This window comes from Alosa sapidissima, chromosome 22 (genome assembly GCF_018492685.1).
Source record: "Alosa sapidissima isolate fAloSap1 chromosome 22, fAloSap1.pri, whole genome shotgun sequence".
Taxonomy (NCBI): domain Eukaryota; kingdom Metazoa; phylum Chordata; class Actinopteri; order Clupeiformes; family Clupeidae; genus Alosa; species Alosa sapidissima.
Genome location: NC_055978.1, coordinates 10,473,881 through 10,499,224, shown reverse-complemented (window position 1 = coordinate 10,499,224; position 25,344 = coordinate 10,473,881). Strand labels below are relative to the sequence as shown.

The 25,344-nt window shown below is 42.7% G+C and overlaps 2 protein-coding genes across 6 annotated transcripts in view; both read left to right on the top strand.

The window, feature by feature from the left end:
- Positions 1–1,522: 1,522 nt before the first annotated feature.
- Positions 1,523–14,231, top strand: rbm17 (RNA binding motif protein 17). Its single transcript, XM_042079204.1, has 13 exons — positions 1,523–1,622; positions 2,228–2,373; positions 2,717–2,833; positions 2,960–3,126; positions 4,673–4,782; positions 5,577–5,627; positions 6,831–6,966; positions 7,152–7,303; positions 8,522–8,572; positions 9,484–9,611; positions 10,257–10,355; positions 12,103–12,175; positions 13,722–14,231. Exons 2-13 carry the CDS (start codon positions 2,251–2,253, stop codon positions 13,823–13,825), a joined length of 1,311 nt encoding a protein of 436 aa, XP_041935138.1. The 5' UTR covers positions 1,523–1,622; positions 2,228–2,250; the 3' UTR covers positions 13,826–14,231.
- Positions 14,232–20,482: 6,251 nt separating this feature from the next.
- pfkfb3 (6-phosphofructo-2-kinase/fructose-2,6-biphosphatase 3) overlaps positions 20,483–25,344 on the top strand; it is a 9,595-nt gene continuing 4,733 nt past the window's right edge. For 3 of the 5 annotated variants that reach the window (XM_042079199.1, XM_042079201.1, XM_042079202.1), the window contains exons 1-9: positions 20,483–20,810; positions 23,195–23,323; positions 23,731–23,827; positions 23,952–24,018; positions 24,140–24,214; positions 24,325–24,381; positions 24,471–24,595; positions 24,858–25,065; positions 25,291–25,344. The exon at positions 25,291–25,344 is cut by the window's right edge and continues 93 nt beyond it. In XM_042079199.1, the coding sequence (XP_041935133.1) occupies positions 20,729–20,810; positions 23,195–23,323; positions 23,731–23,827; positions 23,952–24,018; positions 24,140–24,214; positions 24,325–24,381; positions 24,471–24,595; positions 24,858–25,065; positions 25,291–25,344 (894 nt within the window). In that variant the 5' untranslated portion in view covers positions 20,483–20,728. The remainder of the gene's footprint in view (positions 20,811–23,194; positions 23,324–23,730; positions 23,828–23,951; positions 24,019–24,139; positions 24,215–24,324; positions 24,382–24,470; positions 24,596–24,857; positions 25,066–25,290) is intronic. The other 2 variants (XM_042079200.1, XM_042079203.1) reach the window with 1 other exon arrangement.

Here is a 25,344-nt window from a genome sequence, read left to right as displayed (position 1 = left end):
AAAAACAGCTGTTCAGGTGGGCTCATAGAATTGGAACTGTATATGAAATTTTGCGCTGAGCTTATTAAAATGGCGCCCTGTCAGGCTCAGAGCATACTTCATGCCTATGACGTAACTGATCTATCTTGCTCCGCTCTAGAATCTTTGTTTGCGACTACCAGTGCTGTTAGCCACAGAATAATGACATTAGCCTACACAGCAGTAATGTATTATTTAGCGTAAGCCATCACATTTTCACGGCATGATCTCTAGAATGTCAGTTCTAGATTAGAGGCTGAAGTAGCCTGCTAGCGAGAGACTTCTGTAATATCAATAAAAATTGACCTACATAATGAAGTTTGTTCACTGCTGGCAAGTAAGCAAGTAGCTGCTAGGCTAAGTAAGCAATCAAGCACAACAAAGGCTGTCACTTGAATGGCGTTTGCTAACGTTAGCAATCAAACAATTTCAGATAGCTAAAACATTTTTTAATCAGAAAAGTGAATTATTTTATAGATTTCAGTCGGATCCCTTGGCGTTATGCCGTAAAACCTATCAATCTGAGCATGCGTGACTCACATCGGGTAGCGACTCACATCCGTAATGGTTATTCTTCTTCTTCTTTCCTTTAATGGCAGATTACATCGTTTAATTTATGTATACCGCCACCTACTGTACAGGAGTGTGTAGAGTGATGCAATTGCCAGAGAATGTCTAATAAAGGCAGAACTGCCACTCTCGGAAAACTTGGTTTCTGAACTGGTTGCAGTTCCTTCTGTGGTTCCACATGAGGGCGCTCGTCCACGAGTGCAGAATGCATGGAGGTCTATGGAGCTGTACCCCTCAAAATCCACTTTTCTTGGGATATATTTTTTTTTCAAGTAATTTGAGTATTGCATTCGAAAGGGGAGGCAAGGAAATACACTTGTTTGAGTATTATATATTTTAAAGTCACTTAATTGTTCTAAAAAGCCTTTCAAATGTGTCAATGATGTCATTCATTAGCACAATGCTAGCGTGTTATGTGCAACAACGACCCAACCTGTAAGAAATCAAAAGGACATAAGCACTCGTTCATTCAACTTTTGACCTATAACCCATGTTGAAGTTATACAAACTACAATCAAATCTGAGATTTGTCAACGACAATCAGGTGAAAGAGACCAATTTAGCCGTCTAGCTCCATTGACTCCCATTCATTCTGCACTCATGGCGATCGCCCCCAGTGGAACTCTGGTGGAACTGCATCCAAAATTCGGTACAATGGGACTTAATACGGAGTGGCAAGGCTCCCCGTAGACGGGCTCTGGCTCCACCTAATGAACATGTTTGGTGATAGCATACAGACCATACGTCAGAAGGTAAGCTTTTTACTGCCTGAAAAACGGTTTGCTGTCATAAATCGAGAGCGTACATACACAGCGAGTGCGAGTTATATTTGTGTAATTTACATGACATATAATAGCAGCAGTGTATCTAGTACACAGAGTTTTTCTGTTTCACCCATAGACAGTAAACCCATGGTTTCATTGTTTTTACTCAGGCGCAACACGTCTGCCGGGGTCCTGATTACCGTGGCAAAGCGCTCTATGTCCTGACCCTGTGTTCATCATAGTTAATGTGAAATCCTACAGCTATTTGAGGTATTTTAGCATGTTTTTCTGTGTTTATTTCTTATTTAAAATGTGGGTTATTGAGATATTTTGATCACGAACCGTTTTAAGTGTTACTTCTCCTTGGAACTGTTCAGTTTAGCAACATTTGATGTATTTCTCTCTTTGTTTACCTCTTTGATCAATATGTCCATTGCCTTCTTCGTGTATATGTTAAAAGACTGTGTATGTGCACTCATTTAATCTGCATCTGATAGATTGAACCACAAGCACACACCTGGAACAATACTTTAGCATATAACAGTTAACGTCAACCTTAAATATCCCCAGCTATCGTACAAGCTGCTAAATGCAAGCGATACTAGCTAAATACAGCAAGCGAGGTAGCCTATGTGCATGCGATTAAAATACATTTTGAATTAATCGGTTTAATGAGTTTCGATTCAAAGTACTTGATTTAATTTTTGATTTAATGTCTGAGCGTTTATTCTCTATTTGCTAGTGATCCAACAAGCCAACAGACTTAGCTAGCTGTCTAGCAAGCTACGGCTAATTTAAGCTAATTTCGTCCTCACAAGATAACGCGACAGGATTTGAACAGTTTTGGCTTTCTTAACATTGTCCATGTTCCGCAGTACTTGCACGATATCGCAGAGCCATGTCCTTGTACGATGATCTGGGAGTGGGAGCGAGCGACACTAAAACGGAAGGTTGGTCCAAGAACTTCAAATTGCTTCAGTCGCAGCTCAAAGTGAAGAAAGCTGCCCTCACACAGGCCAAAGTATGTATTTCTTTATTGTTGTCTGCTCTGCACACTTTGTTAGATTTTAAAACCCCTTCCTTAGTGTCTGACCATGCACACACGTAACGTTACTTTCAGTGGTATTTGCCTCTAGTTTGTTTAGATGTTACCTGTTCCTGAAGTAGATCAGACAGTGTCGGTCTGTTGTCTCTGTTTTTGGATATGCTTTTTTGCATTATGTCTTCTCATGCTCTTCATGCTTAGGATTGTTTGTTTGTTTGAGAATATGTAGACCGTGCCATTGAGATTACATGACATTTGGATGGGAAAGACAGAACCAAATACTGTTTTTGTTTACTGGTATTTGTTTGTTTGTCTCCAGAGCCAGCGCATGAAACAGACTACAGTGTTGGCTCCTGTTATTGACCTGAAAAGAGGAAGTGCAGGAGATGAGAGACAGATCTTAGACACACCCCCTCGCATCGCCGCAGGAGTCAAGGTGTGTGTGTCTGTGTGTCTTCTTATTGATGAGTGTGTGCTGGCCCTTGTTTGTGTTTATAAATGTCAGAACGATGATGGCAAACAAGACGATTGTGTTTGGTGGGGGTGCGTGTGTGTGTGTCAGGACGCGGCTCCGAGCAGCTTCTCGTCGGGGGATGTGCTGATTCCGCTGGCCGATGAGTACGACCCCATGTTCCCCAACGACTACGAGAAGGTGGTGAAGCGGCACCGGGAGGAGCGGCAGCGGCAGAGGGAGCAGGAGCGCCTGAAGGAGATCGAAGAGCGCGAGAAGTACGCCTCCGTCTCTGCACCTCCACGCTGCCTGCCCGTCTGTCTATCTGTCTGTCTGTCTGTCTGTGTCTGTCAGGCTGTCTGTCTGTCTGTCTGTGTCTGTCAGGCTGTCTGTCTGTCTGTCTGCCTGCCTGCCTGACTGCATGCTCCCAGTTCTGTGAGTTCATAGAGTCACTGTGTTAGTCTGCCTGCCTGCCTACCTGTCTGTCTCTCAGTCTGTCTGTCTGCCTGCCTGCATACCTGTCTGTCTCTCAGTCTGTCTGCCTGCCTGCATACCTGTCTGTCTCTCAGTCTGTGAATCTTAGCTGTGCTTCAGAGTGCATGTATTACATTTAGAGAATGTCTTGATTTTCTTAGACACCACCCCAATGCTCAGCTCTGTCGACATATGTCACTGGATTCCAACAGAAATTTTTAACAGGGTACCCGCGGGATCTTAAAAGTATTGGAAAAGTCTTAAATTTAATATTGTCAAATGAAGGCCTTAAAAGTATTTCATTTAATTTACAAAGTTTTGAATTTCATTTACAAGGTCTTATTTTTTCTACCGTAACGTCAGACGCCCAAGGAGGAATTTTGCGTCTCTTTCGAAAATAAATGAACTATCGCTTATATTTTGAAACTTGTGTTCACTGTTCTCAAGTGAGTGCGTGCAAGCGCAGGTGCATCTGACATGTCAGCTGGAATGATGAGGGTTGTCACAGGTGGGATAATTAAATATTCAAAATGAGTCAAAAACAAGTAAATTAGCACAGCAATGTAGCAGTATGATTTCTTCTAATGTTGTGAACGTTTTCATTATTAGACCGCTAACTTTATGTTGCTGTTTTTAGATGTGTTTTTACATGTTTTTGGGGGCAAGCTGCCTCCACTGTTTCCAGTTTTGGGAGCCTTAGCTGCCACCAAGACCGTTTTTTTTTTTATTTATTTATTTATTTATTTTTTTACAGTGGTCACGAAATGTGCAGCTAGCGGTCGTTAGGAGATGATTGCAAAAAAAATGTGACAACATTTATTATGGGCTTGAAATCACGTAAAATCCCTGACTGCACCTTTAAGTTGGAGGATCCTGTCGGTGCCCTGGTTAGAATCAGTTATGTGTGTGTGTGCTTGTGTGTGTTTTTGTAAATGCATGCATAGTATGTGTGTGTGTTGTTTGTTTGTGTATGTGTGCTCCCTGTGTGTACATGTGGTTTGTGTGTGTGAATGAGAGACAGACAGACACCTCCTCACGCTGTCTCTGTGTGTACATGTGCTTTGTGTGTGTGTGTGTGTGTGTGTGTGTGTGTGTGTGTGTGAGAGAGACAGACAGACAGACAGACAGACACCTCCTCACACTGTCTCTGTGTGTACATGTGCTTTGTGTGTACATGTGCTTTGTGTGTGTGTGTGTGTGAGAGAGAGACAGACAGAGACACAGACACCTCCTCACGCTGTCTCTGTGTGTACATGTGCTTTGTGTGTGTGTGTGTGAGAGAGAGACGGAGACGGAGAGAGACAGACAGAGACACAGACACTTCCTCACGCTGTCTCTGTCCTCCTGCAGGAAGAGGAAGGAGCGCCATGAAGGCAGCGCTCCAAGTGGCTTCTCCCGCTTCCCAACAGAGGGGGAGTCCGACGAGGAGGACGAGTTCGACAAGGAGAAGAGGAAGAGGAGTGAGTGTCACCGGATGAGGAGAGAGAGGAAATCCAAATGCTCTTTTCTTGGCTTGTCAGTAGATCATGGAATAGGCGTGTGTAGAATGAGAAATGATAGTGATGGGAAATTAAGTTTTGGTGAACCACTGAACCACTGCCGTGTGAAGCTAGCGACACTAGCTGAAAAAGAAAAAAGATGGCTGCCACACATACATTTTTCAACATAAAGTCCTTAAGCAAACCAGTGTTTTTGGTTACATATACTGGTTTGGGTAAGGACTTTTATGTTGAAAAATCTACATGTGGTGGGCATATTGGATTTGTTTTCATTAGTGTCGCCAGCTTCACACTGCTGTCTTTCATTGGTTCACCAAAGCTTCATTTGCCCATCACTAGGAAATGAACAAGGTAGAATTGAAAGAACGGTTCTTAGAACTCTCATCAGGTACCAGTCTGGACTGTAGTCTCTGCTATTGGACAAGGATTTCACTGAATTCATGGAATTAGGTTGTAGCCAAATATTAGGTCTACCTCTTTTCATGTGTCAACTGTTTTCTTCATGTGTCAACTGTTACCCTTCATCATGAAAATTCTAACAAAAGATTCCGTTGCACAACAATGTAAGGTTCTAAAATGCCATGTATATTCTTTTTCTGAGTATTCATTCTACAACATTCTCGTCACCCTGGTGTAACAGTACCTGCTGAAGTGTAATCCAAAGTAACGAACAACACTACAACTGTGACTGATGTTTGTGCTTTGTGTAAAAAAACGAAATTGACAAATAAATAATCAACAATTCTCCTCTGCAGCCATAGGAGGAGCAGCCATCGCCCCACCTACGTCTTTGGTTGAAAGAGACTGTGAGTACAATCTATAAATTACAGGAACCTCTGTCTGTCTGTCTGTGTGTTTGATGATAATGTTTGATGATAATGACACCGGTCATTATCAGGAAAATAAGTCCCTTCTGGGCGAGGCAAACCCGGTTCGCTCTGTCAGGACATTCTATACATCATCCCTTGCATATATCGGTAAAAGAGAGGGTAGAAGTTTTGGCAGCATGAATCAGTGCACAGCACGGGTAAAAAGTAATGTTTGGATGACTAAGTCCCGACAGGGTGATCAGGACGCGTCGGGGCGCAGCATGTCGGGGTCCGGTTCGCCCTGTCGGAACCTATTTCCCGATAATGACCGGCGTTCTATACATTATCCCGCTTATTACACGGCTACTTGCCAAAACTGAACAATAAACTCCTCACGATATGACTTTAGCCTACATAGCCTGGGCTATAGTCTATTTTGTTACCGTTCATCATGGCTTTTGCTGAGAAACAAATAGTTTGCAACAACACATGCTGAACTTGAATCAAACATTCTTTAGAACACAGCTGATCAACCGTCGCTTTCACTTTTGAATGAAGTTCCAGTAGTTGCGGAGTGATATGAAAGACGTGACTTAGAAGCACAAAACCCATTTTCCTTGACAGGTCTGTTATACTTTGCAACAGTTATCGAGAATTTCTCTGTTATCGAGAAATATCAGACCACCGAACGTTGGGAAGGTTATTCAAGTGAATGGAGCATTCCTCAGCATTATGAAGAGCCGTGCAATAAATGAAAATAATTTACAGTAGAACGTTGGGAAATCCCATACAAGTCAATGGAGCATTCTACTAGCATTGTGATGAGCCGTATTATCATTTTATTTAATTTAAGATCCTTTGTACATGTAGACAGGGTTCATGTGTGAACTTGAGTGAACACTAGAGGTCACTATTGCTCCACGGATTGTCTACATTAGGTTGTGTAGCTCTTTGGATATCTTTGAAGTACAGTACATGCAAATTGCAAACCCCATGACTATCTAGACATGCCTATTAATCGTTTTCCTCATGACAAACTGTACTGATCTAAAATACATGCAAAAAAACCCCAAGTAAACTGATTGTGTGTAATGTGTGTTATGTTCTTTCTGTTCTGTAAATCGTAAAAAAAAAAGAATTAATATAATTTGTCTTCTGTGTTTCTCTTATGTCTTGATGTTGTTTTGGTTGCCATGGCAGCTGTTTCATTTTCGTATGAAGATGAAGGTCGGGGGTCCCGAGGGTCCAAGGCAGCGATCCCACCTCCCATGTACGAAGATTCCGAACGACCTCGGTCTCCCCCTGGCCCTACCAACTCGTTCCTAGCCAACATGGGGTGAGTGTGTGTGTGTGTGTGTGTGTGTGTGTGTGTGTGTGTGTGTGTGTGTGTGTGTGTGTGTGTGTGTGTGTTCCACATAGTTATAAGGGTTACTCCTGATCAGTGTATGTGGTAATTCTCTAAATCTGTTAATAGGAACCTGTTTGTGTGTGTGTGTGTGTGTCTGTTTCCTCTTTGCGCAGTGGCACGGTGGCCCATAAGATCATGCAGAAGTACGGTTTTCGAGAGGGCCAGGGTCTGGGGAAGCATGAACAGGGTCTGAGCACAGCGCTGTCAGTGGAGAAGACCAGCAAGAGGGGCGGCAAGATCATCATCGGAGAAACTACAGAGAAGGGTACACACACACACACACACACACACACACACACAGATTTGGCACAAGTTAATAACACCATAGTTACTGGTGTAAGAAATGCAATGAAATTGTGTTTGTGAAGATGTAAAGTGCATATTGGACATTGGGAAGGGATTATTGAGGGATTGGGGAGGTGGGTTGTGGCTTAGGCTGTGTAAGAAATCAATGTTCATCAAAGAAACAATCTAGAATCCAGAATCAGAATACTTTTAGAAAGTTCATCAAAGAAACAATCTAGAATCCAGAATCAGAATACTTTTAGAAAGCTCATCAAAGAAACAATCTTGATGGGGCAGCCGTGGCCTACTGGTTAGTGCTTCGGACTTGTAACCGAAGGGTTGCCGGTTCGAACCCCGACCAGTAGGCACGGCTGAAGTGGCCTTGAGCAAGGCACCTAACCCCTCACTCACCTGTTCACTGTGTGCTGAATGTGTTTCACTAATTCACAGATTGTGATAAATACAGAGACCAAATTTCCCTTACGGGATCAAAAGAGTATATATACTTACTTAAATACTTACTTATCTAGAATCCAGAATCAGAATACTTTTAGGAAGTTCATCAAAGAAACAATCTAGAATCCAGAATCAAATCAGAATACTTTTAGAAAGTTCATCGACAACTGCAATGTCTGGGGTGTTTGGGGAATCCCTAACGACAATTCTAAGAGTGTTTGCGTTGTCATTCAGATTTGGAAACCAGTTCAGTTGAACAGACACACACACACACGCACACACGCACACACGCACAGATACAGAAAGACACAGACAGACACACAGGCCATCAGGAGATTCTACCATGAAAGGTAACACACTTTTTTTACAAACACAAACACGGACAAGCACCAATGCACAGGCCACCTTCCCTTTGTAGATTTCTTGGTTTCTAGTTCCAAGAGCACTAGTGGCTGCGTAGGATTAGTGAGCTAGTTTCATATTCGTCAACATTGTATTTTGTTTACAGGCTGACCGTAACTAGGGAAGTGTTCTGTTTTTTTTCTTATGATTTTTAAGTATGTTGTGATGTGTCCTTGTGTATGCATCAGTGGTGTATTTTCATAAGATTTTTCAGTGGTGTGTGTGTATATGTGGAGGTTTTTTTTTTTTTTACATTTGTGAATTGTTTTTGTAATTTGTTGTTTTGGAACGTGTGTGTCTGTAAAATTGTGTGTGTGTCTGTATTTGTGTGTGTGTGTAGGTTCCAGTCAGTCTGCTGCAGAGCCACCTGGCTGGATGCTGGGTGCTGCAGGTTTGACTTCTTACATCACTGTTTCTGCTCTCTCTCACTCACTCACACACACACACACACACACACAATATTGGTTGGGTTGCATTGGGTGAGTTCAGGTCACCCAATGCTGCCCAACCAATATTGTGTGTGTGTGTGTGGCAGATTCACTTACTAGTGACTAGTGACTCACTAGTAAGTGAATATGCCACACACACACACACACACACACACACACACACACACACACAATTGCATATACAAGTCAGTGCCAGTGCTTCGCTTGGAACTAGAAACCAATGGTGTGTTCAAGACTTCTTCAGCTGTTTAGTTTTTGATATATGTATGGCAATGCATGCATCTGGTATGGGTGCTGAGTGCTTAACAGAATGATAAATCTCAGTTTTGAACCTGAGCTGTGTTTCTGTTACTGTCAATGTGGCAAGCTTGACATCTTCAGTCTAACTATTCATCACTGACACAACAGCACATACAAAACTAAATAATACCAAACATAACTGTCTACTCTGGAGAACCAGACTATATAGCAGCTCCCAGCTCCTAAACAGAAGTAACACTCACACACACACACACACACACTCACTGCATAATTATAATAACTGGAAATGTTCTTTGTTGTGTGTAACACTGGTAAGCTTTAACAAATGATTGCTGCTTATTTGAACGTGTGCACTATGTGCATGTGAATAGGGCGCGACGTGTGTGTGTGTGTGTGTGTGTGTCTGTGTAGGAAAGGAAGCCTCAGCTTCTGTTTATTGCTCTTGTTTGTAAGTTGCCGTGGTTAAGTCACCTGCAGTGTGAGTCATTGTGGGTTGCCGTGAATGTGGCAGTCATAGAGTGTGTGTGAGTAAGTGTGTGTTTTGAAGGCCTGACGTGTTTAGAGTGTGTGTGGTGTGTCTCCTCCGCCACAGCCGAAGCGCAGAAGAAGACGGCGGCGGCGGCCGCAGCGGCAGCAGGAGGAGCAGGAGCAGCGTCCGGCTCCGAGCCCAACCCTCTCACGGAAATACTCAAGTGTCCCACCAAAGTAGTTATATTAAGGGTGAGAACCGTGTGTGTGTGTGTGTGTGTGTGTGTGTGTGTGTGTGCCCCACCAAAGTAGTTATACTAAGGGTAGAACTGTGTGTGGTGTGTGTGTGTGTGACCAAAGTAGTTATACTAAGGGTGATAACTGTGCGTGTGTGCACATGACAAGGTATACATTCGGTTACATTTCCTGTCCTGTTAACTGTTCCTGTGGACAGTAGGCCCACAACAGGCCCACATTTAGTAGCTGATCAAGTCCACATATGATTGAAAGGATTATGAGCCTGGAAATTAGGATTCTTACAAATTGATTAATTATTAATCAAAACTCGAGAACATTTGTCACGCTTATGTAATCTTAGTTCCACTACTCAAGCAAGTCTTTGTTATGATCTTGATTTCATTGTGTTGAAATTTGTGCATATTCATTTGTGTGTGTGTGTGTGTGTGTGTGTGTGTGTGTGTGTGTGTGTTTACAGTTTGTGCATATTCATGTGCGTGTGTGTGTGTGTGTATTTTAAAAATCATACCTAAAGTTGGTATCAGGTATTATGCTCCAAAAAGTTAACAGTTAAAACCTTTTCTCCCTCTGTCATCTGTCATTTCTACCTCTGTCTGTGTGTGTGTGTGTGTGTGTGTGTGTGCGTGTGTGTGTGCGCAGAACATGGTGGGGCGGGGGGAGGTGGATGAGGATCTGGAGGCCGAGACAAAAGAGGAGTGCGAAAAATATGGCAAAGTCACCAAGTGTGTCATCTTTGAGGTCAGTTGGTGTGTGTGTGTCTGTCTGATATGTTGTCTTGCTGTGTCAAAAAAAATCCGCACTTGCCTGACTTTCTGTTCAACAACTTTATCCACATCATACAGTCAGACAAAAAAATGGACCCAATCTCAGCAGCACTGCTAACTCAAATCCAAGAGTTCTTTTTATTTAGCAGACTTTTTAATCCATAGTGACATACTGTACATACACTACCGGTCAAAAGTTTGGGGTCACTTAGAAATGTCCATTCCACTCCATTATAGACAGAATACCAATCTGAGATCAGTTGCATTGTTTTTTTAATCAGGGCAGCAGTTTCAGATCACATTATGTGCTTACATAATTGCAAAAGGGTTCTCAACTGTTGTAGAAAGAAATGGCTGATCTTTAATGCATATCTACATTGCCCATTATCAGCAGCCATTCATCCAATGTTCCAAAGGCACATTCTGTTTACTAATCTGATATCATTTTAAAAGACTAACTGAGAAGACATTGGAGCTGTATGGCTTCATTCTCCTAACACAAAAAGGCCATGATGGGGCTCTTGTTGTAGTAGGTTCACCACTTACTGTACTGTTAGTGGGGGGCAGCTGTGGCCTACTGGTTAGCGCTTTGGACTTGTAACCGGACCCCGACCAGTAGGCAAGGCACCTAACCCCTCACTGCTCCCCGAGCGCCGCTGTAGTAGCAGGCAGCTTCACTGCGTCGGGATTAGTGCGTGCTTCACCTCACTGTGTGTTCACTGTGTGTTCACTGTGTGCTGAGTGTGTTTCACTAATTCACGGATTGGGATAAATGCGACCAAATTTCCCTCACGGGATCAAAAGATTATATATACTCTTTAATAATATAAGTATACTTATACTTACTTATACTTATACTTATACTTAGTTAACATACCCAGATTTGGAGTACTAAACCACATACTTGGAGCACCCCCCAGGCCTCAATGTCAGGAAAATAAGTACCCCGAATCAGAACGGAGAAGCTCCATTCTAGTGCCAGGGGACTAGCAGAGGCTCTTGTCATTCCTCAGGTTCTTGCCCCAACCAATCAAGTGTTTGAAAGCACAAATGAAAAGCCCTGCCTACATGCAAGACATGTTTTCAGAAAAGTCAAGAGGCATATTGAAAAACATAAATAATGACATTATGAGAGGGTATATTGAGTCTTTTGGAACAAAAGGGCTAAGCCTGATTGTGAAACTACCCCTATATGAGAGATACAAGTAAAATACATTTGATTCATTACACTTTCATAGCAGTACTAGTTTCAGTATTTAATAGTCTGATACACTGTTGAGGAAAAGTCAACTTGTATGTTTGAATTATAATGACTTATGTCTAAAACAGAAAAGCTTATTTTATTATACCACCAAATGAATAAGTTGGTAATCTACAACTTTCTTGTTGTAAGATAAATGTCAATTTTAATATTTCCACAGTAATTATTTATAAATGGCTTATACACTAATGTTACACATAGTCGTTACACACGTTAGACGATGCCAGTAGATCATCACACCTAGGCATTATTTCTTTTCTGTGTGTGCAACTTGACCTCATGTTTGGAAGTGTGTGTGTGTGAACAAAAGTGCATGTGTCAGTGTTGTTTACTTCACACAGAAGGCATTTATTTTTGACTAGTTGTCAAGAGCTATTTGTCATTTGTATCACAACTGTAATAAGCTTGTCCATTTAATATCCGTGCTAATCTTTCGTGTGTGTTTTTGTATATTCTCAAGATCGCCAACGTCACTGACGATGAAGCGGTTCGTATCTTCCTGGAGTTTGAGAGAGTGGAGTCAGCCATTAAAGGTCAGTCTCACTGGTGTGTGTGTGTGTGTGTGTGTGTGTGTGTGTGTGTGTGTGTGTGTGTGTGTGTGTGTGTGTGTGTGTGTGTGTGTGTGTGTGTGCGCACGCACGGAGTGCTCCAATTCAGGTGTCCCAGATCAGCTTGTCCTGAAAACAGGTGAGACTCCCTCGAGTGTTACATCACACTCAGGAGAACCAAAGCCCAGTTCAGTCTGGTCCCACACACGTCATTACATTACAACTACTTTGGTGGGACACACACACACACACACACACACACACTAGAATACATAGAATAACTGTTTCACAAACAGAGACACCCGGTCACCACAACACCCATATACCCAACCAAGCTCTCTAATCCTCACTTACTCTCTCACACTTTCACACACACACACACTCACTCACTCACTCCCACACAGACACACACTCACTCACTCACTCTCACACACACACACACACACAGACACAGACACACACCCAACACCCCCATACTCAACCAAGCTCTCTTATGCACACTTTCTCCCTCACTCACTCACACCTACACACACACATACACACACACACCCAAGCTCACTTACGCACACTCTCTCTCACCCTCTCTTTCTCACTCACACACTTACACAAACACATACACACACACACACACACACCCAAGCTCACTTATGCACACTCTCTCTCTCTCTCTTTCTCACTCACACACTTACACACACACATACGCACTCACTCACACACACACACACACACACCCAAGCTCACTTATGCACACTCTCTCACTCACACACACCCCAACACCCAAGCTCACTTATGCACACTCTCTCTCACTCACAAACTCACACACACACATACCAACACCCACATACCCAACCAAGCTCTTATGCACACTTTCTCTCACACACACACACCACACACACATAATACAATCTAGCTTGTTACACAACACACAGACACACACACACACACACACACACACCTGTGAAGGATTATCCGGCTGTTTTCGCTCAGCCTTATGAGTGTCCTTGAGCAGGAGCAAGAGAGCCAGAGAACTGAGAGAAAGTTCACGTTCGCAGAAAGAACAGTTTATGGAAAGCGTGTGTGTGTGTGTGCGTGTGCGTGTATCTGAGCGTCTTATCTGTGGCATAATTTATTTAAAGACAGTGCCGTCTGTAGCTGGTCTGTAGAAACAGTGCTCATCCTGTGTAGTTTTCAGAGGAAATCGAGTGGCTCCTATTTTTTGGAAAACAAAACAGTATGACTAAGGATACTTACTGGAAATACTGAAAAACTGCACTCTGGCAAAAAAAGTACAACAACATCAGGGCTTGAACCTCTCAAGCTCTGTGGCTGAATTGGGTCCGGACTTACTGACAGGACGATTAATTACAATTTTATATAACGACTTTTGAGTCACGTAATTTTGCCACTAGGCTTTGTGCCTATGTTAGTGCTTTTCTCCCCATTTTTATTTTTATTTTGCTTGACTATTTGGTTATGTATTGAATTGTTTGTTTGTTTGTTTGTTTGTTTGTTTGTGTGTGTGTGTTTCCAGCTGTGGTGGACCTGAACGGCCGATACTTCGGTGGACGAGTAGTGAAGGCGTGTTTCTACAATCTGGACAAATTCAGAGTGTTGGATCTAGGAGAAGCAGTGTGATCTTATTCATCTCTACGTTACACACACACACACACAGACACACACGTACATGCACACACACACACACACACGCGCACACACAGACACACACGTACACACACACAGACACACAAGTACATACATACACACACACACACACACACACACAGACAGACACAAGTCACACACACACACACACAGACAGACACAAGTCACACACACACACACACACACACAGAGACAGTCACAAAATAGCCCCCTCTATTTGTATGCCCTTCCGTCTTTATACAGTATGTGCGTATTGAGACACAATATGTTGTATATAGTAGTGGTGCAGTCAGATCATCGATTTGTTTTGCTTTGTGGTGGACAGTGGAAGACTGTAAATTCTGGACATTAAATATCTTATCTTTTTTTATAAGGAAAATTTGGCCTGTGTGTGTGTTTGTTTTGCTGTGTGAAGAACAAGTAGGCTGAGTAGAGCAGATGTGTAGATCATGTTCCCCTCTGGCGCCTTATCAGGCTGCCATGTTCATGAGTTAAACCAGCACACACACACACTCACACACATACTTGATGTATGCAGTGGAGTGCTTGGTGTAGGTTTGCAAACAAAAACAAAGATAAAGATAAGGAAGTTTAAAGAAAGAAAATGGATTAATCAAGCATTTGTATGTAAATCCCATGCCATAGAGACCGCAGCAAACAGTGACCACAGGTCACATACTAGGGGTCAGTGATGGTGTACCGAGAGCCACACATCAATGCTAGAGCTCTAGATATCAGTGTGTGTGCCGTGAGCTTTGCATTAGCTTAGCTCCTATCCAATTATCCTAGCAGTAACTATCCGAGCAGTAGTTGATTTTTAAAGTTAGTTGCACTCATCCTTGGGTCGCTTTGCAGTGAACAGTAATCCAGCACAACAGGCTTGTGCAAAATTCCAGAATTGAATTGGAACTGGCTCTTAAATTCCAATTCAATTCTTGAATTTCTCTTGCATTTCAATGAATTGAGGTAGCAAACAGGAAGCAGAATTGCAATTCGAATTGTGCACAACCCTGCAGCACAACTGAAAAGCCCCTCACAGGCAGCTGAGGCAGGCAGGCCAATGTTGAGTTGCAGAGAGTGTTTTTTATATTTGGAAACGAGCAGAAGGTTCAGCAGATTAAAGGGTGTCGAACTGGTGGGGGAAAGTGGGAAGTATAGGGCCCCAATGGAGGAGAGGGCCCTTGAAAAGTGGAATACAGGGGGCACAACATTTTCACCAGGTATTAGTAATAACTCAGGTAATCCACACATAAAAAATCCAAACAACTCCATAAGTAGTCATGTGTAATGAAGTGGAATAACACAGGGAAAATGTATTGAACACGCTAAGAAAAAGCACTAAGGCAAGAAAAGGGAAGGAACGAGCTGGAATCTGTAAGTAGTTAGAGCAGGGGTGGGCAAACTTTTTGGCTCAAGGGCCACATTGGGTTTTGAAAACTGGCCGGCGGGCCGCAAAACAACCCCCCCACGACACACACATAAAAAATACATTTTTTATAGGCTATAATTTAGTATGAAACGTATTTGTTTTAAAATATGAATTGCTTAAAAATGCTGCTAATTTTATGCTGTTTAACAAATGTATAAATTGTGCACTGTCGCTTTAATTCACGTTTATTTCTCAATGAGCTTCTGCCTGCTCCGCTATGGCTAGTGCTGTACCTACAGCTGGGCCCTCACAGTTTTTAAATGGTCAGTAGTGGGAACTACTGTTGCCTTCATGATTTCCTTTTAAAACTTTCTTATAAGAAGGAGATATCAATTATCAACAATGACAAGCCAGCTGGAACCTGCGGCTCTCTCCCTCTCGTGAGTGCAGACGCGTTCCCAATTAAATGGATCGCATAATGTTCACGTTAGATCTGCTGCAAAGGAGATAACTAAGAGTTAACTTAGTTTAACATGATGTTATCTCTATTTAACATGATGTTTTGACATTGACATAATGTTCTCTAAGGAGAGTGAAAAGCAGTTTGCAGTAAAGCTAACCAACGTCGTCTCTATCGCAGGAAAAAAATAGCGAGCAGCCTGATAACCAAATGAAATGCTCGGCGGGCCGGATCCGCCGCAGTTTGCCCACCCCTGAGTTAGAGAGTAGTTAGAGGAAGTTTAGGCTAATTACTGAAAAACAAATTAAGCGTTCAATACTTATTTCCACCATATATTTATTTTACCTGAATATTTTAACTTACAAATTAAATGTCAAAATGAATGTCAGACGAAATGTAAAGTTTGACTGATTGGATTTTGTATACAAAACATAGTGAAAACTGTCTAGTTTGTTAACTACCACAGTCACGAGTTGGGTCGCGATTTACTTTTTTAAAAAGTGGGTCCCCAGAAAAAAAGTTTGAGAAACACTGGTCTAAGGTCACTCTCACTCTTCCTTGCTAAAGAGCTAAATCAGTGGTCCCCAAACTACGGCCCGCCAACTGATTTTGGGTGGCCCCCCAAAACATGTCCGTGGTATATAGTATCTGGCCCGCACGGGAGTACGACATTGTCAAACTATAACCTCCGTAATTTCCCCATTCATTCTCTATGGCGAGTCTTAACAGTACACATGTAATACTACTTTTGTCCACTGGTGGTTGTTTTGGCGCTGTTTCGCGTTTGCCATCGAAAACGGAACGAAATGTAGGCCTACCTGCAAACAATGTAAGAGGCCTATGCGGACTGCATCAGTGCTCAAAGTATTCTAAACGTTTATCAATTATTTGTTAATAACTAACTCACTTCTATTCAAGTCATATTTCTGGTACTTTCTGGGATAATTATTTATATTTATTCACACGTTCAAATGTTCATACTGAGTTCTCATCAGGTGAGTGAAAGTTAAAATGGTGGTCATTTCAGATGTGTTTGCCAGCACTTCATAAAACTGTCATAGTTTGATAACTTTAAATTATTTGTAGGATATTGCTTGTTCACAACTTGAGCTATGTATGCAAAGAAACAGAGTATTTTTATTAGTATTATTTCATTTGAGCTACATTTTACACTGATATGGCATGGTGGCAACATAAACACAGCTAGCAATGGTATTAAATTGCAGTAGTCTATGATTAAATGTAATGGAATATTCAACTAAGGTAAACTGCTGCTGTTCACAGCACTAAGCTATTTATGGTTGATATACTCCGAGTCTCTGGCCCTCTCTTAGAGCCAGGCATAGTGAGCTGGCCCTCGGAAGAAAAAGTTTGGGGACCACTGAGCTAAATGGTTTAGTCCACCTGCACGATTCATAAGGTAGTCTATCTTTTGTTTATTTAGTTGAGTAGTGGACCGCTAATTGTTGTGCTGCTGGTGCAATGTCTTTCTCCAAGAAATCCAAGTAAGGTTACTAAAAACAAAGGCCAAAACAGGAAAAAGAGAGACATGAACATGAGGGGAAACAACTGCTAATAAACTTCTTTCCAAAGAAAGGTGAGCACAAACGTCAAAACACGAAATCCCATGGTGTTTGCTTGAATATCTCCGCAATCATTGGTGCTAAAACGAACTGAGACAACCCATTGGAATAGCGGAAAATACACTTTCATAGGTTAGGCTAATCTGATGCATCTCGTGATCCAGCTCCATCTCCATCACTTTCAGAAAGATTGCATGGCGCCAGCTTGATTCATGTTCTGTTGTAGGCTACATGCTGATCATTATCACTAGGCTAGTGGTTTAGGGCGCGATTTTTTTTCTCTCCCTTTCTGTTTTCGTTAGTCTTAACTTTTTTTTTACTCAAGTAACGGATGGGATTTTTGATGTAGCGAAGTACAATAAGCTACTTCACACAAAATGTAATCAAGTAAAATTTAAAATACCGATTTTATAAACTACTTAAAAAATACAAAATACACAGAAAAACTACTCAATACAGTAACGTGAGTAAATGTATTTCGTTACTTTCCACCTCTGCCAATCCATTTAAGATTTGAACACTGATCGTGATTTCAGGCACAGACATGTTCAGGTGCAGACATCCTTTGGCCCTTTTAACACCTTTCCAAAGCTAGAGGAGATAGCCTCAGGGCTTCAAGTTCTCAGGTGCAGTGCCAGAATTTAGGATTTAAAAATTGATCATAACTTCAGGCACTGCATGTTCCCTCGCTTGCTTTAAGCCCTTTTAACTCCTTTACAAACAAGAGCTATCATGCTCTTGTGACGGCTGTCATATTGTAACCTTTTCTCCTCCTAATAAGGTGAGCCTGATGAGGTCAGGCCAGGGTGCGATTGAGTCATCGAAGAACAAGCCGAATCTCAGATCGCCTGGAGTGCCCTGTTCTTTTGTGAAGACTCTGAAGGCATTTTGGGTTCCCGTTAATTGGCTGGATTTGCATAACAGGAACTTTTTTTTTCCTACCACTGTGGTGGCAGAAATAGGGGAAACCTACATTCAGAGACTGACATAACGCAGAGCCTCCCACAGGCTTAGGTGCTGTTCTATAATCTAATGATAGACGTGTGTGTGTGTGTGTGTGTGTGTGTGTGTGTGTGTGTGTGTGTTCGTGTTCGTCAGAGAAGAGTGGGTCAGTGATAGATGGAAGTCTGTGAGGGGAGAATTTATGTAAGAAAAGAGAGGACCTGTGAGAATTGCAGTGAGTTAATGAAATCTTTATCAAAGGTGAAGGTGTGTGTGTGTGTGGTGCTGGTAGTGGGGTATTCATTCAATCTTCTAGGCTCTAGAAGCGACACACACACACTTCCCTCCTGAGGGTGTTATGTCATTAATTAATTTGCGTAATATCACTGGCACCTTGCTTGCTTACATTCTCTGTGTGAGATGGACTAAATTGGCAGATTTAAGGACTATTCACTCACCCACTTTGCAGCAAGCTGTGTGTGCAAAGTAGGTTGTAAAGTCGCTTGTCCCAGCAAACCTTTCATCTTTGAAGTCTTAACAAGGGATACTTAACATGTTTACAGTGGTAATTCTGGGGGTCATCAATCATTTATCTACATTAGAGGCAAATGTAATACGATTTGAGGAAAATGAAAATAGGTAAGAGTATGTCAAAAGGACTTAATTGTAGGCCTATACAATAATAGACAATAATAGCCTACAACACACATCTAAGTGGGAAAGGGAAAGTAAGAAACGAAATTTAAATTCTTTGTATGACCAGTGCATGTAAAGAAATTGACAATAAAAGCCGACTTGACTTGACATCTCTAGTAGTTTACTAAGACTATAGAGAGGTGCAACTGACCAAGTTGTAGACATTCATGTCAAGGGTGTCTACATTTGTTTTATCTCCGTTATTTCTTCAGTAGTCGTCTTTCTCCGAAACGACTTTTCAAGTGAACTTAACTTGTTCGATTCAGTGAGATTACCGTTCTACGCATGACAAAGCCAAAAGTAGCCTACATGCCAGAGTATGTCTGTTTTCGAGTTTTTGTTTTGACTTCGGAACGCTAAATCCTGAGAAAGGCAAATACATTGAGTAGGCTACTGTCTTTCCATCCAGGTTTCTTAATGCATCACATTCGTGACACTTACAAACACTCCCTACCATTATTGTATGCAACTCATAGCCTACAAACACTATTTACAAGTAGGCTACCAGCGCCGTTTCGATCATTTATTTTTAAACCACTTCTTATTTTTTAAATTCTGAATATTATTTGCCATTAGGATATTGAGCTACACTGCACACACATTCTACCTCGGGCTAATGGAGAACCCTAGAATACCTTTGTCTGTTTCTTTGAGTCACACCCTTCTGAAAGATGAACTGTTTCGTCTACGACAACAACTGAAATTATAAACAGGGACAAGTTCAAAAAGCAAGGCAGTTCACACTAATCCTGTCCATCACTTCGGGTCTCTGCCTCCTGGCGTCAACGCCCTGTCCCCAGTTCTATGTGGCAATGGATGGCAGGCTACGTGCAGTTGCGACTGTAGTCGATGACTCCAGAGAGAAGTTACCTCGGACCGCTCAAATTCCCTACTAGAACTTGAGCGCAAGTGATGATTAACCATCTCACACACAGTCTAATTAACTTTTGTATTTACCTCACTGCAAATAAACAATAGTGGAAATAAACATCACTGAAAACCTACCGCAAAGGGTAGGTGTAGAGATGCTGTAGGGAACAAAATGGGTAGTCTCACCAACCGTCTTTGTCTCATCCCTCTCAAGTTTCAAGTTCTTGTTGACGTGACAGTCCTCACGTGCAGCCGGACTATCCCATTAGGATTGATATGACCGCTGGCTACGTAATTATATATTGTCATGCATTTATGGCCATGCATCATCTTCGGATGATGCCATTTATTAACAATTTATGGCCACAATTTTCTTTGAAAATGCATTTATTACCCGTAAGCATTACAGACGCTTTCCTAGGCTATACTCAAGCCTTTGCCAGAGTATCATATGTTTTATATTAATTTGCAGAACATCAGTTCAGACTTGAAGATAGCCTACATAGACAGTTGGAAGTTTTTTTTTCTTTCTTTCTTTCTTTTTTACCCAGTTGCATTTTTATGGAGCTCTTGCGCACGGACCCACAACATTCCACAAGGTGGCGTCGCATAACCGAGAGCGAGCGCCTGTCTACGCCCTCTGGATGTCGTCACCCAGTCACGTTGCGCTTCCTTCCAAGCGCAGTTAAAAAGCGGATCTGGGGCGCCGGGTCTGGAAGCTTACCCGACACTGAGAATAGCTAACAACTGGACAACGGCGCGACTTCATTCTTGAAGACTCTCCACGTCTTTTCTTTCTATTCAATATTTACTGTATAGTTCAGACTTCGGAGAATATAGATTGTCAAGACCAGATTTACTGTCAGTAACTTACATATATTTCGTTAAACGAGGGATTTTGGTCTTGCCGACTGTCATCCATCATTTCTGCACCTCTATCCGTCGACCACCAAGGAATGCCAAGAGAACTGACTCAGAACCGGATCCAAAAGCTCTGGATTCCATCTAAAGATGATAAACCGGCTGTGCCCACGCGTGGTAAGTTTTTGATGTCATTAGGTTGTTTAGGAGAGATAGCCAACGGGCACATGATTTTTGCAGGTCGGGTGAGTGGACTAACCTATCCGATGATGTGATTACCAGGATTCTGATTGTGTGTCTATTTATCATGATGTAAAATAATCTATGTGTCCAGCGTTTTGTGTATTTTTGCGCATTAATACTTAGGGGGTGGGCTATTTCACTAAATGGTTATACGATTTTTTATCAGATCCACCATCTGGTTTACACCTGTAACGTTACACTTGACGGTTAAAACTAATATATTGCACATCTAAAACACTGATAGCCTACCAGTGCTCAGAGAGAGATTATTCTTATTCCATTCTTCGCCAATGGAAAACCTTAAAAGGAAGGTAGCCTATACCTCTGATAAGCCCCTCTCTGTTTTCCCGCTGCGCATGAACTCAAATGCCAGTTTCTGTAAATGACGCACGGGAATCCCCTCGCCGCTCCGGGTATTTCATTTTGAAGGAAAGGAACCCTTATAGGTAACAGCGGCCAGTCTACTCTATTGTAACAGATCACCTCGCAGAGCTCACGTTTCAGTCCTGGAGGCGAGGCATAGGCTATTATGGGATATTTGGAGATGGTTATTCTCTCTGTGTTAGTGAAGGAAAGGCCAAAACACCAGGTGAAGATGCATGCACTGAGTAAGTTAGTGTGTGCATGATTATTTATGCTGCAGAGTGCACAGACCACTCAAAGTCACATCCTAAATACATCGTGATTGAGATGTGGTAGCCATAACAACGCGTGACGCTCGCGCCTTTTACGTTCTCTTATCAGGATTGTCTGAGTCAGCGCAGTTCTGTGCGTGAGCCTGGATGTAGACGTGGTACTCTCTCTCTCTCACACACACACACACTATAAATAAAAAATGTTTCGTCCAGCTCTGATTGGTCATCGCACATCCGTCGGCAGCCCAGTGAGACTTTATGCCCGGGCCGAGTGCTTACTCATCGCTCCTTCCCTGAAAAGGTGTCGCTTAATTGAATGACGTTGGACCGTGTTCTATCTGAATGCAGTAATTGGCACGGTACACAATGGTGTCGTTACTGTTGGCGGGCACCCGGCGTTGCGCTGATCTGATGCCAGACACACAAACATACCCAACCGTTGCCATACTTGGTCGTTACGTATACACACCTCTGAAGGAAGACTGATATCTATGACCTTGGATTTTTACAGACAGTCAAATGTAGGCTACATGTCTTGCATGGTGTCTGCAAGGCTACTAAACTTTAATGTAAAATCGCATGTAGATTATCGAGGTATCATGTTTTTGAAACATGATGTGTAGGTTCGGTCTTGACATGTATTTCTGCTCTGTCATTGAGGTTCACTGATAGCACGCGCGCGCGTGTGTGTGTGTGTGAATGCCGGTAATGGGATCAACCCCGATCTTGCTGACTGCATTTCCACTCAGGATGTTCTTAGAGGAGATTACAGAGGCCTAAACGGAGTGTCTAAATTAGCCAATTGATATGCATGCAAGACTGCTCTTCTGAATGAACTTGCTTGCACGCACGCACGCACACACACACACACACTATCCTCCAGTGCTACTGTAGGAGTGCATGCTATGAGGCAGCAGCTCTTTTCCTGATCCCTTACAGTCAATTTATTTCAGCAGTCACTCACGTGCACATTACAGTTATTGTGTGTCTTAGAGCCTGTGTGTGTGTGCACGTGTGTGTGTGTGTGACCTAGTTTGTGCACTGCCTGTGGGCTAGTGGGTCTTCTCTGGAGCGGTGGAGTGGCTTGCATGCCAAGTTGACGTGTGTGTGTGTGTGTGTGTGTGTGGGAAGGGGCGCTGGTGCCAGAGCACATGCTCTCCCTGCACGTGGATCGGTGGGCTAGAGGAAGGGGGGCTTGTCACTGTTGTCTCTTTTTCTCTCTCACAAATCCAGCATCTTTGACCTTGTGTGTGTGTGTGTGTGAGAGAGAGAAAAGCAGAGAGCCTCCAGAGAATTTTTCATGGGATTACTGGGTCATGTGCAGCATTCACACAGATGAAAATAAATAATCCAGATTTTTGATGCACACATTCAGTCTATAAATAGCTGCAATCTGCTTGTCAGCTGCCCTCAATGCTATAAATGAACTACAGGCTGCATAAATAGATAATGGTGCTCTGTTATGCACATTATGGGACGTGTAGGAATTGTGGCTTACCTGCTGTATGCATCCTTAGGTGATGCTGTAAGCCTTGTTGATTGGCATTTTAATGTATTTTGTTACATGGTTTGATTTATGCGTATTTAAGTGTAATTATGCAGGTTACATTTATCTAATAAAGGATGCTATATGCAGGTTACAGTCATCTAATAAAGGATGCTAACCTCCCCCCTTTCTCTCAGCAGGGCAAGGCCCCCATCTGGCCAACCCCCCCACTATGATCGTCATGGTGGGTCTCCCCGCCCGGGGCAAGACCTACATGTCCAGGAAACTCACACGCTACCTCAACTGGATTGGCATGCCCACTAAAGGTGAGTGTTGAGTCAGTGAGTGAATGAGTGACTGAGTGTGTGTGTGTGTGTGTGTGTCTCTCTCTCTTTGTGTGTGTGTGTGTGTGTATTTTTATTCTGGGTGAGCTATTTCTGTATACATTAAACCTATTCCAGGAAGCAAAGCTGGGTATTTTGTACAAGTGTGCTTTAATTCCGTCATAACACTCTGGGGAGGGGGGGCATTTTTGGGTCCGGGGCTTTTGACTGTTGAAGTTCCCAGACTCTGCTGCTTAGTCATTGTTCCCTCAGGAGGAGTTTCCTGTTTCCCTTGTATTCACATGGATTATGCTCTCCGACTGTTCTTCTCACACAGTTTACCAGTTCAATTTTTTCATTTTTATTTATTCATAAATGTTTGTTTTCTGTGTATGTGTGGTGGTTTTCAGTCTTCAACGTCGGAGAGTATAGGAGAGAGGCAGTTAAACACTACAGCTCCTTTGACTTCTTCAAAGCAGACAATAAGGATGCCGTGAAGATCAGGAAGTGAGTTAGTTCACCTCAGACACGCCAAGCTCTTGCATGACCTCCCAGTGCACCATGGGAGTTGGAGTTGTTATTGTTTGTGTGTAGTAAATAACTGATGTGTTTGTCATTCTCTTTTCCTCAGTCAATGTGCCTCGGCAGCCCTGAGGGATGTCAAAGTGTACCTCACCGAGGAGGGGGGTCAAGTCGCAGTGAGTTAATTTCCCCCTTATGCTGTCCATCTTTTCACCCCTTCGCTCATCCATCCATCCATCCATCATCCATCCTTTCCTTTCCTTTCATCACTAATGTTTCTTGTGTTTTTTTATTTAGGTGTTTGATGCCACGAATACTACAAGGGAGAGAAGAGATATGGTCCTCAACTTTGGCAATGAAAATGGCTTCAAGGTGTGTTAACGTTTGTGTGTGTATCTGTGCGTGTATGAGTGATCATGTTCATGAGTTTCCATGTTTGTGTGAGAATGCTTTTTAATAATGATAGTAATGTCTTTTCACAGATCTTCTTCATCGAGTCCGTTTGTGATGATCCCAGCGTTATAGCTTCAAATATAATGGTAAGTGTCTGTCTGAGTCCAAAAGAATTTGCAAATACTCCCACTGTTCCCATGACAACAGTCTTACCATCGACTTCCTCTCTGAACAGGAAGTGAAGGTGTCATGTCCAGATTATCAGGACTGCAATAAGACAGATGCCATGGAAGACTTCCAGAAGAGGATCGAGTGTTACAAACAGAGCTACGAACCCCTGGACCCTGACAATTACGACAGGTACAAACACTCACACTCACGCTCACACTCACGCTCACACACACACACACACACACACAATCATTTTATCAAACAATTGACTAAATCAATTTCTATTAATCCTCTGACAGTATGATGGAAAAATCCATCCAGCCATCTCGAAGGATCAGTGTATCAATGTCTCACATCAGTAATGACTCAAAAACATTGTGATAATCACCCTTCTCACCATGCTGCTGTCGCGTTAGGTCTCTTGACGGACTTCCCTCTCCTCTCTCCCCAGGAACATGTCCTTCATCAAGGTGATTGACGTGGGCCGCCGTTTCCTTGCCAACCGCATCCAGGACCACATCCAGAGCAAGATTGTGTACTACCTGATGAACATCCACGTCCAGCCCCGCACCATCTACCTCTGTCGCCATGGCGAGAGCCAGGACAACCTGCAGGGCAAGCTGGGAGGAGACGAGGGGCTGTCGTCGCGTGGCAGAAAGGTACGAAATAGAGAGAGAGAGAGAGATGATGTGAGGGATTGAAAGAGAGAGTTTTAGAGGCAGAGAGATAGGGACTCTGACTCTAGTGATTAATGTGTCTTCTCTGTGCCAGTCTACCTTGTCCCTGGCCAGTTTTGTGGAGGACAAAAAAAGAGAGAAAGAAAGAAAGAGAGTGAGTGAGTGAAAGAAGTAGTGATTCATGTGAATGTGTGTGTCCTCCGCCAGTTTGCCTCGGCGCTGGCCGGCTTCGTGGAGGAGCAGAACCTGAAGGACCTGCGC